Source organism: Mytilus trossulus, chromosome 3 (assembly GCF_036588685.1).
Source record: "Mytilus trossulus isolate FHL-02 chromosome 3, PNRI_Mtr1.1.1.hap1, whole genome shotgun sequence".
Classification (NCBI taxonomy): Eukaryota; Metazoa; Mollusca; class Bivalvia; order Mytilida; family Mytilidae; genus Mytilus; species Mytilus trossulus.
Window position 1 is genome coordinate 69417739 of NC_086375.1, and position 14902 is coordinate 69432640.

General features: G+C 32.9%; 2 protein-coding genes across 4 annotated transcripts in view; one reads left to right on the top strand and one right to left on the bottom strand.

The window, feature by feature from the left end:
- LOC134712252 (WD repeat-containing protein 81-like) overlaps nt 1-3414 on the bottom strand; it is a 31021-nt gene extending 27607 nt beyond the window's left edge. For all 3 annotated transcript variants that reach the window (XR_010106272.1, XM_063573618.1, XM_063573617.1), the window contains exons 1-3: nt 3241-3414; nt 865-1043; nt 141-297 (exon numbers count right to left, since the gene is read on the bottom strand). Coding sequence is in view for 2 of the 3 variants with exons in the window: in XM_063573618.1 (XP_063429688.1) it covers nt 141-297; nt 865-1043; nt 3241-3327 (423 nt within the window). In the remaining variant the exon portion in view is untranslated. The remainder of the gene's footprint in view (nt 1-140; nt 298-864; nt 1044-3240) is intronic.
- Nucleotides 3415-6154: 2740 nt separating this feature from the next.
- Nucleotides 6155-12392, top strand: LOC134712253 (dynein light chain roadblock-type 2-like). Its single transcript, XM_063573619.1, has 4 exons — nt 6155-6358; nt 9309-9387; nt 10279-10446; nt 12154-12392. Exons 1-4 carry the CDS (start codon nt 6356-6358, stop codon nt 12192-12194), a joined length of 291 nt encoding a protein of 96 aa, XP_063429689.1. The 5' UTR covers nt 6155-6355; the 3' UTR covers nt 12195-12392.
- The last annotated feature ends 2510 nt before the right edge of the window (nt 12393-14902 follow it).

Below are 14902 nucleotides of genomic sequence, written 5' to 3' on the forward strand. Positions count from 1 at the left end.
TAATGTGAGCTTTTGCTTACTGTTGGTTGCCGCATTATGACTTAACCATGAAAAGGAGCATTAAAAGTGTTGTTTAGTTATTCAGATAAGTATACCACATCCCTTCTTTTCCCGTAATATTCATATATCAAAAATTCTACCTTTTGTAATAGTTTATCAGATACTGCCTGCTTGGGTTGTACATCATAGTATTTCTTGGCCCAAAGATTGAGGTAATTATCCCTGTTGATTTCACTTAGATGACCATGTAAAGAACTGCTGGTTTCAGGACTATGTATGAGGGGTCCATCTGGTAATCTAAAATAGAACATGCAAGACCATTGATAGCCTCTTGAAATGTTCAAACTTGGTTTACAGAAATGGTTTACCTATATATGTATATATAGCTACGGGATTTTATAGTTAATTTCATTGTTTCAGTCTGCTGTCATTTAATTCTTTTTTGAAAATTAAGAAAAATAATGAGTCATATTGGAGCCTTATCAAACACAAATCTTTGATCTGATTTTACATGCTCTATGAAGGTATTTGTTAATAATGTTATATAGGTGTGTTATAGGTAACACATGTATGATGAATTTCAAGGCCCATGTTCAAAAGAAAGAATACAGTTTCCCAAGTGTTTTTGTTTATTGTAGCAGTTTTCATGGTAAAAAATTTGTGTTATTTGAACTGTCAGTTTTTAAAAGTAGTATAGAGCTTATTTCCTTTGACTGACTAACCAGGAGATAAAAAATCTTTTCAAAGATCAAATATAGTGACTGTAACTCTCTAGCCAACTGTTTGTACATTAAACAGGATTATTGTGAATTGGCATCTCTAAGTTACATGAAAGAAAATCTTGCCAGTATAAGGCCTACTTACCCGGATATCAAATCATCTGACTTTTGACAAATTTTTATAGATATTCTTTTCCAAGGATGTGGAATCGTGGTCTTGGACAAGGCAAGATACTGGTCACAGTCTGATAAACATAGCTCATTGTTCCATCTATATGCAGACAATGTTCTCTCAACAACACTGTGTAACCATGAATCTGGTACCTATTTAAAACAGAGGTATGACACAGATTAGAACATTAAATTCCTTCATAATTAGATGTTCCCCTGTAATATACAATGTACCTTGAAACAAAAGCCACTTATAAGTTATAACGTTAAAAAATGGACTTTAGTAAAATCTGAATTTTTATTTATTATCTAAAGGTGTGTTGAAAGTACTAGAAACTAGCTAGACCTTGTTTCCTTTATAAATACTATAAATTTGATCTTTATCCTTAGTGTTTCAATGTTCACACTAGTTTATAACTTGAGCAAGGGGAGACAACTCAAATTTACATAGGCCTAAATTAAAATATTGTTTGATTCCCCAATCCCGACCCTGCCAAACAGGTGTGGGTAGGTAGGTAGGGAAATAATTTTATTTTTCCAAAAAGCTTGAACATTATCAGACGATCTGGTAAGCCTGAAAATCCAAAATGAATAAAACAATATTTGACTTAGTTTTGACAATAAAATTTTATGAGTAGCACTGTTTTTGCAGGGTCGGTCGGGATTGGGGAAACAAACAATATTTTATTTTAGGCCTTATTAACTTTGATGTATTCTGATAAAATAATACGTACTACATGTAATGTGACGGTACCCAAATTGCACCTATTTTGACAGTTTTTTCACTATTTTACGGCCGTATCCTTCTTCAATATATAGGTACAATGTATACCAATTCAATTTTTAATCCATATGGAATAATAGAAAAATTGGTCTAACCTTACCTCCGAACCATCAATAATTCTGAAATGAGGAGTTCCCAAACTGCATCTATGCTTAAATTCGCATCGTCAAAAGTCGAATAACAGAGCTTTTTTTCATTTCTTCAACAATTGGATATAAGTCCATGCTTTACTCTTCATTTTTTTATTAAATAGGTACTTGTAACATATTGTATTTGATCATTTTAAAAAGATGACGTTTTGATGACGTCGCATGGCGACGTTTCAGTACATTTTGTTTTTTCAGTAAATACTTCATCTTTTGATAAATACTGTGAACGTTTTGTGCATATCTAAATATTTTCACCTATGTTGAAAGATGTGCATAGTATCAAATCATAAAATACAAATTGTGTAGTCTTTAGGCAATCTTGTAGGATGGCCGCTGCTAATTTTGCTAAATAGTTGCAATTTGGGTACTCAGTGCAATTTGGGTACCGTTACGTTATAAGTATTGCACTTTAACATACTTTAAGATATGTATATATGTGACAATGTTGGAGGGTGGGAATGACCTTAATTGTCAGCCATCTTTTTTTTTCTTCGCCACTGTCAGGGTCAAATGAACGAGCCTCAATATTTATTGTCATTCGTCAAACCTCCATTTGATTCTGTCAATAGTGTCAATTAGAGTAAAATAATTAAAGTTAAAATTTAACTGTCATTCTTCATTTAGGATACCCCATTCCTACCCTTCTGTAGGGTTTTACTTATAGATATACACTTAATTGCTATTCCCGGCTGACCCGAGAATCTGTCCTGCTTGAACTATTGACATCATACATCAATCCCTTTTCCATTGTGGTGACAGATTTTTTGTTTTGTGATGTCAAAGTTTTACAGGAACCTGTGTGATGTCCAGTAATGGCAGACAAATAGGGATGATAAGGAGTATATATAATTTCGACAAAAAATCCGAACTGTACATACATAATCGTAACATCAGTGGCAGATCCAGAACTTTTCCTAAAGGGGGGCCCGCTGACTGACCTAAGAGGGGGCCCGCTCCAGTCATGCTTCAATGATTCCCTATATAATCAATCAAATTTTTCCCATCAAAGGGGGGGGGCCCGGGCCCCCCAGGCCCCCCCCTGGATCCGCCTATGAACATGTACATACAGTATAGGTCTATCCAGAAAACACAGTGACAATGCATTCAAACTCATGAAACACAAAGATAAGTTTTTTAATTTAATGAAAACGGTTATAAATGTATAATGTAGAGAATAGATTAGAAAATTTTATTTTAAAGTCAGGTCACATAAACATTTACAAACATGATAAGCTCAGTACAGCTTTATGCCGACATATATCTTAAGGGACTCAGGAAATAGAATAACTGTACATTGTATCTTATTTCCGGATCTCGTGTGTCACTGTTTACTGTATAATGCGGAAATCTTAAATTATCCAAATATCATATTTTCATGATTATGAAACTAAGACCAAACAGTTCAAATGAAACTAACCAAACAAACAGTTCTGGTCTTTGACAGCCATTTTATGTGATTCCCTGGTATATTTAAAACCTCTGAAATTCCGTAAGCACTATCCATCTTCTGTTAAGTAACAGAAGATTGCATATGTTGTCTTTTTACATCTTTGATTGTTGACATTCGGACAAATGGTGGGTGGGAAATCAATAAGAGATTTCCTGTTAAGGGAGGTAACCCATGTTTTCGTTCGATAAAGAGTGTTTTATTTTTTATATCATTTATGTTACATTTCTTTTAATGAAAACTGAGAACATTTAAGTAACTACGTAAAATTTAGTTTTATCAATGTATCCCTATATTTACATAGGTGATAGACAATGGACTTTTAATCTTTGTAAAATTCTGTACTGCTTGATTTGCTAAAACTTGCTCATCCCTACATGCCCTAGTCACTGCTATAGTGAAACTTGACAATCTATCGGCCCTGAAATTATCAGACGAATCGAACAGCCCATTTGTGGGTGGCTGCCACCATACTGGTAGTTTAAAACTTTTAACATTATCTTGAATATTATTATAGATCATTATAGATAGATATAAACTGCAAGCAGCAATAATTTTCAGCCGGCTGCAAAGTAAGATCTACTAAAAAAAGTTAATATGACCAAAATTGTCAATTGACTCCTTAAGAAGTTTATAATTACCCTTCTTCTCCTCTGAAATACAGGTGAGCGATTCAGGCTCTTGAGAGTCTCTTGTTTTAATTATATTAGACAGTTGGTTTTACTCACAGGCACTTGTCTCAGAAAAAATTTTTCATATATACCTTATTATAACTGGTATATAGGAAATTTTTTTTTCTGAGACAAGTGCCTGTGGTTTTGAAGCTCCCAACACTCGGTGCGCAGTGTCTTCGAGGTGGTTCCACTCGATCACTTGAATATTGCGGTGTTTTGCTAGATGGTATTTTAAAACACTTTTATTGTTCTTTTCTTGATTTACCACAATTTTATCTAATTGTTGTCAAATCATGGCAGCAATTGTTCTTTTTGGACGTGCTATTTTTAAATTTTCTTCTGGTTCTGTAGCAGTGATTCATTGATCATTAAATGCAATCCATAAATTGTACATTAATGTTACAGGACTATGATTTTTTTTTAAAAGTCGTAATAAATTCCGTACACATGAATTCAGAATTATACCTTGTTATTAAGAATTTTTTTTAACTTCCTATCCTTTTTTCCCAGAATTACACAAACAAATAATTGTTTATTGCTTGAGGATTTATTTTTAAAGAATTTACACCAGACTGACTAAAGCTAGCCATACGATCCAACGCTTGTGGATAGCTTGGCTGACTTGGCCAGACTGGATATGCGTATAAATAATTCGAAACGATGAGATTGCACAATGTTGTTAATTGATGTTGTAATTGTAAGACAAGAAAACAATTGAACTGTGTAGCAGTATAAATGTCTGAGGTTACATATGAACACATTATCTATACATCATTCAGATTATATTTCAATTGATATTTGTTTGTGGGTCTTTCAATGGTATATACCGCAATGTTGCACTTCTACTTCAGGTTAGGGTGATGGTTCGTGACTGTACAACCCGCTGCATTTGTTTGCACCTGCATAAAGTCAAGAACCTTATGTCAGTGGATGACGTATTCTTGTCTCTCATTTTCGATAATGTTCTTTGTCTATATGCCTTTTTATCATGTTAATTTGATACATATATGATGTGGATATGTACTTATACATCCCGTCATTGTGTTAATGTACTTTGTAAATTTGTGTATTCTTGTCTTTAATTTTTGCTAGTACGTTAAATTTGGTCTATATGCCAATTTGTACTTCTTTCAATGTTACATATGTGTTTGTGTTTATAGTAATAACAAAATGTTGACTTTTGTAACACTGTTTTTTACGTTTTTGCCTGTTGTGTCTGTTTATTTTGTTGATATATCGTTGTCAATATGGTGGATTTTGATGTGACTGTCATACAAGTGAGAGGTTTAGCTAGCTTTAAAACCAGGTTTTACATAAGCAAATACATGTACCAAGTCAGCAATATAACAGTTATAACCCATTCGTTTGATGTGTTTGAGCTTTTGATTTTGCCATTTGATAAGAGACTTTCCTTTTAGAATATTCCTTGGGGTTCTGTGAATTTTTAGGATTTTACTTTTTATTGCTGTGAATCATAAGTGTTTATCGTTTCTCATTTTTTTTATATAGATAAAACCGTTGGTTTTCCTGTTTGAATGGTTTGACACTAGTCATTTTTCGGGTCCTTTATCAGGATCAGGATTATATCTTGCTGTTAGGTAAGATCCAAGGTTCTGTGTTTTTTCTGTACTTTTTTTTGATTAATAATTTTCAACTTTTTGTGACTTAGATGGAGATTTGTCTCATTGGCACTCACACCACATCTTCTTAATTAAATATACCACAATAAGATCGACTTGAACGAGATGCTGCTCATTTTATTTTATTTGTTAATTAGAAAGATGTATGTGTTTAAAATAATAATAAGAAAAAATATTCTTACCAAAGCCAAAATGGTATCAGGAGTAACAAAATTATGATTTGTCTTTCAACTGAGACTGTACTATAGTCCCACTATGGGTAATATTGTTTAGTCTAAGATTTCATGTATCGTTTTGCATCATCGGGTGAATAGAAAAAGCATCCCCTACATCACATCTCTTTTCTCCTTTACTGACTTGAAATCCACCACTATTCATCTTATTTAGTTCTAATCTGGATGACTTGAAGTAAGATTAGTAAACATTAGCATAAACATATTATTATTTTTAAGTTCATCGAAAGAAGAGGTTCGATGTACATAAATATATAGAAGAGATATTTAAATATATTTCATCAGAAGTCAGACCTTTAAACTACTTAAATTTCTCCGTCATATTTGTGTTATGTGTAAATTGTTGGAGCGTATATTTACAAACACTTTTAAAAATCAATAAACCTACAATTTTACTACAAAAATTGACATTTTAATTACTTTAAAATGATGATTTAAATCGGAAATCAACAACTACGCATGACGATAAACATATTTTTGTATATAGCAACAGAGGAAGTCAACTAGAAACCCAATTTTCTACAATAATTCAACAAGAATGGTAAGCCTTTGATATATCTTACATTTTCACACGTTCACCATTATCATCATAATAAACAAAGAAAATTGTGATACAAATGTATACAGTTCAATGTTAATACTGTCGACAAAACGCTTTGTCAAGGGACATCAAGTCATCGTTATTTGATACATATATAAATATTTATACACTTTGCCTTTGACTCATATGAATATATAATATAATAACAACTTGGGCACTACTCTTGTTACATATACAACTTATCAAGTCATAATAAGTGGCCTGTCTATTCAGGGTTATCTTTTTGGTATACATACTGCCATTAACAATAATGAGCAATGCATGGCCAAGTTTTGGAAAAGTTTTTGCAATACTGTAAAACAAACAATTGTATTCCTGAGAGTATAACTTATAAGATAAGGCCAAATTTCCAAAGACAAATATAAAGCATACATAAAGTAAACATATAAGATTCGTAAAAACGCAAACCGTGATTGTCAGAAGATGAATTCTGTATGTTACCTGCATGTTTAACATAAATAACTAGAGGCTCTAAAGAGCCTGTGTCGCTCACCTTGGTCTATGTGCATATTAAACAAAGGACACAAATGGATTCATGACAAAATTGTATTTTGGTGATGGTGATGTGTTTGAAGTTCTTACTTTACTGAACGATTTTGCTTCTTACAATTATATCTATAATGAACTTTGCCCATTAGTAACAGAAGACTATATTTGGTAAAAATTTACATAAATTTACCAAATTAATGAAAATTGTTAAAAATTGACTATAAAGGGCAATAACTCCTTAAGGGGTCAATTGACCATTTAGGTCATGTTGACTTATTTGTAGATCTTACTTTGCTGAACATTATTGCTGTTTACAGTTTATCGCTATCTATAATAGTATTCAAGATAACCAAAAACGGCAAAACTTCTTTAAAAATTACCAATTGGAGGGCAGCAACCCAACAACCAGTTGTCCAATTCATCTGAAAAATTCAGGGCAGATAGATATTGACTTGATTAACAATTTAACTTCTTGTCAGATTTGCTCTAGATGCTTTGGTTTCATAGTTATAAGCCAAAAACTGCATTTTACCCCTATGTTCTATTTTTAGCCGTGGCGGCCATCTTGGTTGAATGGCCAGGTCATCGGACACATTTTTCAAACTAGATACCCCAAAGATGATTGTGGCCTAGTAGTTTCAGTGGAGATTTTGTAAAAGATTACTTAGATTTATGAAAAATGGTTAAAGATTGACTATAAAGGGCAATAACTCCTAAAGGGGTCAACTGACCATTTTGGTCATGTTGACTTATTTGTAGATCTTACTTTGCTGAACATTATTGCTGTTTACAATTTATCTCTATCTATAATAATATTCAAGATAATAACCAAAAACAGCAAAATTTCCTCAAAATTACCAATTCAGGGGCAGCAACCCAACAACCGATTGACCGATTCATCTGAAAATTTCAGGGCAGATAGATCTTGACCTGATAAACATTTTTATCCCATGTCAGATTTCCTCAAAATGCTTTGGTTTTTGAGTTATAAGCCAAAAACTGCATTTTACCCCTATGTTCTATTTTTAGCGGTGGCGGCCATCTTGGTTGGTTGACCAGGTCACGCCACACATTTTTTAAACTAGATACCCCAAAGATGATTGTGGCCAAGTTTGAATTAATTTGGCCCAGTAGTTTCAGAGGAGAAGATTTTTGTAAAAGATTACTTTAATTTACGAAAAATGGTTAAAAATTGACTATAAAGGGCAATAACTCCTAAACGGGTCAACTGACCATTTTGGTCATGTTGACTTATTTGTAGATCTTACTTTGCTGAACATTATTGCTGTTTACAGTTTATCTCTATCTATAATAATATTCAAGATAATAACCAAAAACAGCAAAATTTCCTCAAAATTACCAATTCAGGGGCAGCAACCCAACAACCGATTGACTGATTCATCTGAAAATTTCAGGGCAGATAGATCTTGACCTGATAAACATTTTTACCCCATGTCAGATTTGCTCTAAATGCTTTGGTTTCTGAGTTATAAGCCAAAAACTGCATTTTACCCCTATGTTCTATTTTTAGCCGTGGCGGCCATCTTGGTTGGTTGACCGGGTCACGCCACACATTTTTTAAACTAGATACCCCAATGATGATTGTGGCCAAGTTTGGTTTGATTTGGCCCAGTAGTTTCAGAGGAGAAGATTTTTGTAAAAGTTAACGACGACGGACGACGACGGACGACGACGGACGACGGACGACGACGACGACGACGGACGCCGGACGCAAAGTGATGGGAATAGCTCACTTGGCCCTTCGGGCCAGGTGAGCTAAAAATGTTATTTAATTTTTTGTTCATATGATATTGTTTGAAGCAGTTATCATTTTTTGCCTGTGACTATGCCAATTTTTTCTATGCCAAATTGGCAATGGTTTATACAACAATGGTTATGTTGTCATCATAGCTACATTGCTCGTCTTTTATATAGACTAGATATTTCCGTTGGACTCTATATGGAAACAACGATTGATCATTTTAGTAACAATGCAGAAACTAAACAGTTGTCACGATAGACTTTGTGTTGGTACACTAACCAGCTGACACCAGTCTATTGATGAGTCTTTTGTAGACGAAACGCGCGTCTGTCGTATATACTAAATTAAGTCCTGGTATCAATGATGAGTTTATTTGATTATATCAGTGACCTTGAATCATTTAATCATTAATAGTCATTTTTTGAAGGAAAAACAAACGATACTGTACATGATCGGTATGCAAATGCAAGATTATATTTACCCCAGTATCCAATACATGTATGTAACATTATTTTTGTGTATATGTGACAGGATCGTTGTGATGCTGTCATATCAAGATGCACCACACACTTATTTTGATATTGTACACAATTAAAAATGTATGAACACTTTGGCAATAACAGATATACTTTTTCACAGTCTCACGAAGTAGAAGAAACCCTGAAGAGAATACAGACACACCCTGGAGTGGTCGGAACTATTGTTGTTAATAATGAAGGTATGCACAAGAAAGGACAATAATACTTTAAGAATTATTTTCATAACAGGGTAGACAGGACCATTTCTTGGCGTTCTCAGGTTATCTATTGATTGGGTCAGATTAGGTCAACGTTCTTCTATAACACTTACTAGCTAGCTTTAAAACCAGAGTTAATCCACCATTTTTTACTTAAAAAAATGCCTGTACCAAGTCAGGAATATAACAGTTGTTATTGATTTGTTTGATGTGTTTGAGCTCTTGATTTTGCCATTTGAGTAGTGACTTTCCTTTTTGAATTTTCCTCATATTTTTGTGTTTTTACTTTTTAATCTTCTGTTCCATTTAAAACCCATCTGGAAGACCTCTGACAGACTGAGTGAACTTAAAATCACTGTTATCGATAACCGATGACAAACAAGTTAAAGGTGGATAATTCAGTATTATTACCAACATAAGTATTGCCGTTGTCCACGCTGTTATGCAAATGATTCTTATTAAATAGTAATTTAAATTGTGTATATCTGTGAAGATACTGGTACATAATTATGTTAAGTGAGACAACGACTGTAAGTTGTGTCGGAATATAAAACATATCCTTACGAAGGTTATTTGCCGGGTGTGGTTTTGCTCAATGTTGCGCCCACATGTGCGATATGATTTGTTATTGCATTTTCTTAAGACTAGTCGCTTTTGTTGATAGTTGTTTCATTGGCAATCATACCACAGCTCATTAATTTTACATATTTCTAATATTTGGTTTAAAATTGTATTCATCACTGATGTTTGCAATTACAGAAACAAAGGCTATAATTAGTTTTAGAGTCAGGAGATGTTTATTGGAAGGGAATATAACATTGTTAAGTCTTAAATTCAGCATATCCTTTATTATCATGTATAATTTTTTTTAAGGTATTCCAATTAGAACAACATTGGATAACCCAACGACAGTCCAGTATGCCGGATTAATACAGTCTTTAACAGCAAAAGCTAGAAGTGCAATTCGGGATATTGACCCACAAAATGACTTAACATTCTTAAGAATCAGGTCTAAAAAGCATGAAATAATGGTAGCCCCAGGTATGTTAATAATAATGATAATTTAGTTATTTAGTTTTAAGTTTTGCTCTTATGAAATTTTTACAAATTTTGTATCTATATTTGAAAATAAGTGGCATGAATTATACTTATTCAAGAATAATTTGATTTTGGATGTAACGCGTCTTTTGCTTGACCGACAGTGTTTTGTGTATCAGCTCATATACATAATTCTGTCATGTGACCGTGACGTCACCAACGTTTTTTTTATGATTTATTCCGGCTTTAAATGAAATTTAGAATTAATTTATAAGGAATGGCTGTAATATTTTATCTGTCTATTCGAAATAACAAAAAAAAGGCCCCGTCATGAAAAATGTGAAACCGTGAATCCAATTGAGAAAATTATTTGGTCTTATTTATAACAAAACAATTTACGAAAAACAAACATGAAAGACACTACATTTACTTCTCTTGTTTATTAAACAAAAATCTTAAGCTTGTTCAAGTTCAGGATTATTCCAATAATTCATGTCTAGTATATTTATTAAGCACTTAGTTTGTTTCGAGAGACTCCCTTTGCTTTTTATGAACGCATGTCTTTTTTGTGCAGATAATGTTATGTGACATTACAGGATTGAAAAAACAGAGAATCCAGGTTAATAAAATATCAAAGTAAGATAGTTGTCGAGAGTGCAGTGCTGTGTATATGCTGTGTTTAAATGCTTTAACTTTCGCTAAAATTGTTTTTAAATGTACAGGGGCTAATATTTAAGTTTACAAGGAGATAACAAGCTTTCAACACACATAAATCATAACCTGTTGGTCTCTCAAGTAATATTGGCACTTACATTTGATTACAAAAAAAGTTGGCATCTCATAAGTTAGCATAGTCTAATTGTTTCTCACTGTGCATAATGAGACCCAGTAACTGTTTTTACAAAAAAATCTTACCATTAAATGTGATTACTAAAATTAAAATTACTAAAATGTGAATGACTTTTTAGTATTTTTGCTTTTTTAATTTTTTATGAAAAGAGACGCAGGATTTTTATTGATCAAAAACAATTTAAGTTTCAGTGCTATTGTGTGGTGCGTTTGATAAACAGTTTGAGCTATATATGAATTACATAAACATGCTAGTTATAAAAAAAAATGATATACCATTGGGTTTAGTGTTATTTTTTTTAGCTTGTTGCTTTGTATGACAAGAAACAATAAAATTTACGCAATACAATATGAAAAATATGTCGACATTTTAACTTGGAAAACAAGTCAACAGACAAAAGGCTTTATTACAAATATTATTGAATATTTAGGCGCTTAAAACAATTGGAAACGTATTTTTTGAATCACTTTTTGACTACGAAGCATATTTGAATTATTATTATGTAATGTTTGATATGAAAATGTTTGGAAAAGTAAATATTAGTGACATCTTTACAAGTCACTTATTTATCAGAACGAACGTTACATTTTTTTTGTTTTATGCATTTGTGTGGTTAACTTTAACAAACGTGTTAACATATAATACTTACACACACGAGTTAGCATTTATGTTTTTCTTATACAAATTCAATAATTGCTATAAAATAAGGTTTTTCGTATGATGCAAGAATTAAAAACAAGTGTTATAGTATTTCTTGTTTAGAAAGTATACTAGTAATCAATTGTTGAGACGGAAAAACAAACCAATGAACACATTTAGATGCTAGTAACATGTACATTTTTATCAATTTTTCTTTACAGAAAAGGAGTACTTACTGATTTGTATCCAGTCTCCGAATTAAGGACTTGATCCTCAGTGGATAATACCACTAAGATGTCAAAGTTACATGCCATGTACATATAAACAGTGCAATAGTAATTAGTTATATCTAATACTAAGATATACAGGACGTAGCCGAGCTTTACTACATTCGGACTTGCTATAATATATTGTTACAGAAGTTAGAATATTTTACTACAATAAAATTACTAATAAATGACATATAGCTTTTTTGTTGAACACAATGTCGAAAAGAAGCGTGCACCTTGCAAAAACCGGTTGAGTAGTAATAATGATAAACAATCATTTTGTAATGCCTTCTGATTTCGTACACTGATGTATTTTGATGACTTGCATGAGTTTTGTTTTAGTTTAAACAATATTTATTCAGATAAATCACCACTATGATTCTATACAATTGAAACAAATAATAATGATTCAAAAACAAGCAAATTTACTTTTACGAAACTGTCTCCTTTTACCCAAATATGATTCCTATTGATCAATTCATGAACATAAATACTGGCATGCTCTGTAATAAAGTTATTTTGTTGTAATGCCTGCATATTTGTTTCCTTGGTGTATATTGGGGACTTACAAGAAAAGTCTCACTATTATGCCTGCAAATTTGGTACTTAAGGATATATTGAGGACCAAGAGGGTTTTGTTGTAATGCCCAAATATTTAGTACTTTGGTGTATATTGGTGACCAACAATACTGTGGTTTAGTATTACAGCCTGCAGATTTGAAACATTTGTGTATATTTATGACTTACAGTAGGGGTTAATATTTGGTAGATTTGTGTATGTTAAAGACTTACAGTTGTCGTTTCGTGTTACATATTTTTTTTCGTTCATTTTTTTGCACATAAATAAGGCCGGTAGTTTTCTCGTGTGAAAATTTGCGATATTTGGGCCATTTATAGCTGACTATGTGGTATGGGCTTTGTTGAAGGACGTACGGTGGGTTTTGTTGAAATGCCTGTAGATTTGGTACATTGGTGAATTTTGATGACTAACAGTAGGGGTTTCGGTATAATGACCCCAGTACCTCGAACAAAGGTCTAAAGTAGAGAACCATTTATTTTTAGACAGTTGCTCCAATGAGTCGTCGATGCGGGGTAATGGATATGCGTCTTGTACTGTTAGATCGTCAACCTTGCGATAATCAACGCAAATGCGCGAAGTACCATCCTTTTTCTTTACACGTATTATCACAGACGACCATGGACCGTCGGCTGGCTCAATTACTCCGCGTTCCAGCATGTCCTCGATATGTCTTTCGACTGCCTCTCGCATAAAAATAGGTGTGCGACTAGACGGTTGTTTTACTGGTGCTTTATTTCCTGTATTTCTGGTGTGGCGCACCAACTAGTTCTACACAACTCCCTGTCGAATGCAGCAAACAGATCTTTGTAATCATTAAGAAGATTTTCAACTTCACGGTTTTGCTCCTGGCTAAGATTTCCACTGCAATTACTCAGAAATTGTTGCAACTCAATTCGAAGGTCCTGATCGTTATGTATATCAGTTATACTTTTGTTATCGCCTATCACGTCCATGACAGGGCTATATGCAGGTTCCTGCAAATAAAGTTTACCGGGAAATTATATTTCCTACAATTGTCCCAGCTCTAATTATTCTCACCACATTTGCAACGTTCATGAAGTGCAGTGGTACGGTTTATGATGCTTTCACTAAAGTTCTTGCCATTAAGGCGCTGTCCTTTGCTATGAATTTGTCACAGGGTTTAATGATTTATAATCCTACTTCAATCTTTGTTGACGGATATTTGTTAATGTGAAACCATATCAAAGCTTCTGTACCTGGCTGTATGCAAGTATCTTCAACTACTGAGACTCTATAACAACCAATCTGTCTAGTGAAGTTCAGAAGTATCACCTTGTTAAGGCAAACCGTATATTTTTCTTGAAAATTAATCTATTTTTCTTGAGAAAATCTCAACCAATTATATCATCTAAAGCAATATCCGCTACTACTGCCTCTGATAAGTGCACGTTTTGATCAATCAGATGTGAATTTCTTCTTTTCCCTTAACGTTTAGTTCGGTTCTATTTGCTGACATACTAGTTTGAACTATTATATATGCCCCTGCTTTTTTCGTTATTTTGGACATTCAATTTGATTTGTTTTCTCCGATGTCTTCCTGTTTGAGAATGTACTGGTCTTACTGAATTATTGTATTTACATATAGCGTATTCATAGAAATGTAAGGTACTGGTTACCACGACATTATTAGGCTTGGGCTAGCTATGATTTCCGAGAATGTATAATTATTTAGTGTAAACTTCTAGTTATAAAAACAGAATTATATTCATGTGATACTCCAATAACTTTTATTTAAAATCAGAGTATTATGAAAACATATAATTTATCCTGGTTTTAGATATATGTATAAACTAGGAACAAATGTGTGCATTATTTCATTTATAAAGTTGTAGGATGTAGTATTTTTTTTTATAGATGATTGTTAACCTGGTTCATTTGGCACAAAACAAATCTTTTTATTTGATTTAATTTCTTTGGAACACTCGCTATTAACCAGGTATACAATAATTGTAAAAATAAAATAAGGATACTAAAGATAAAGAAATAAACTTGAATTAGAATGCGAATATCAGTTTGCCTGTTTTTTTCTGAAATAGCATACACATTTTCAGCATGAATAATTCTTCCACCAAGGCACGAGGTAATAGTTCATTGCAGCAT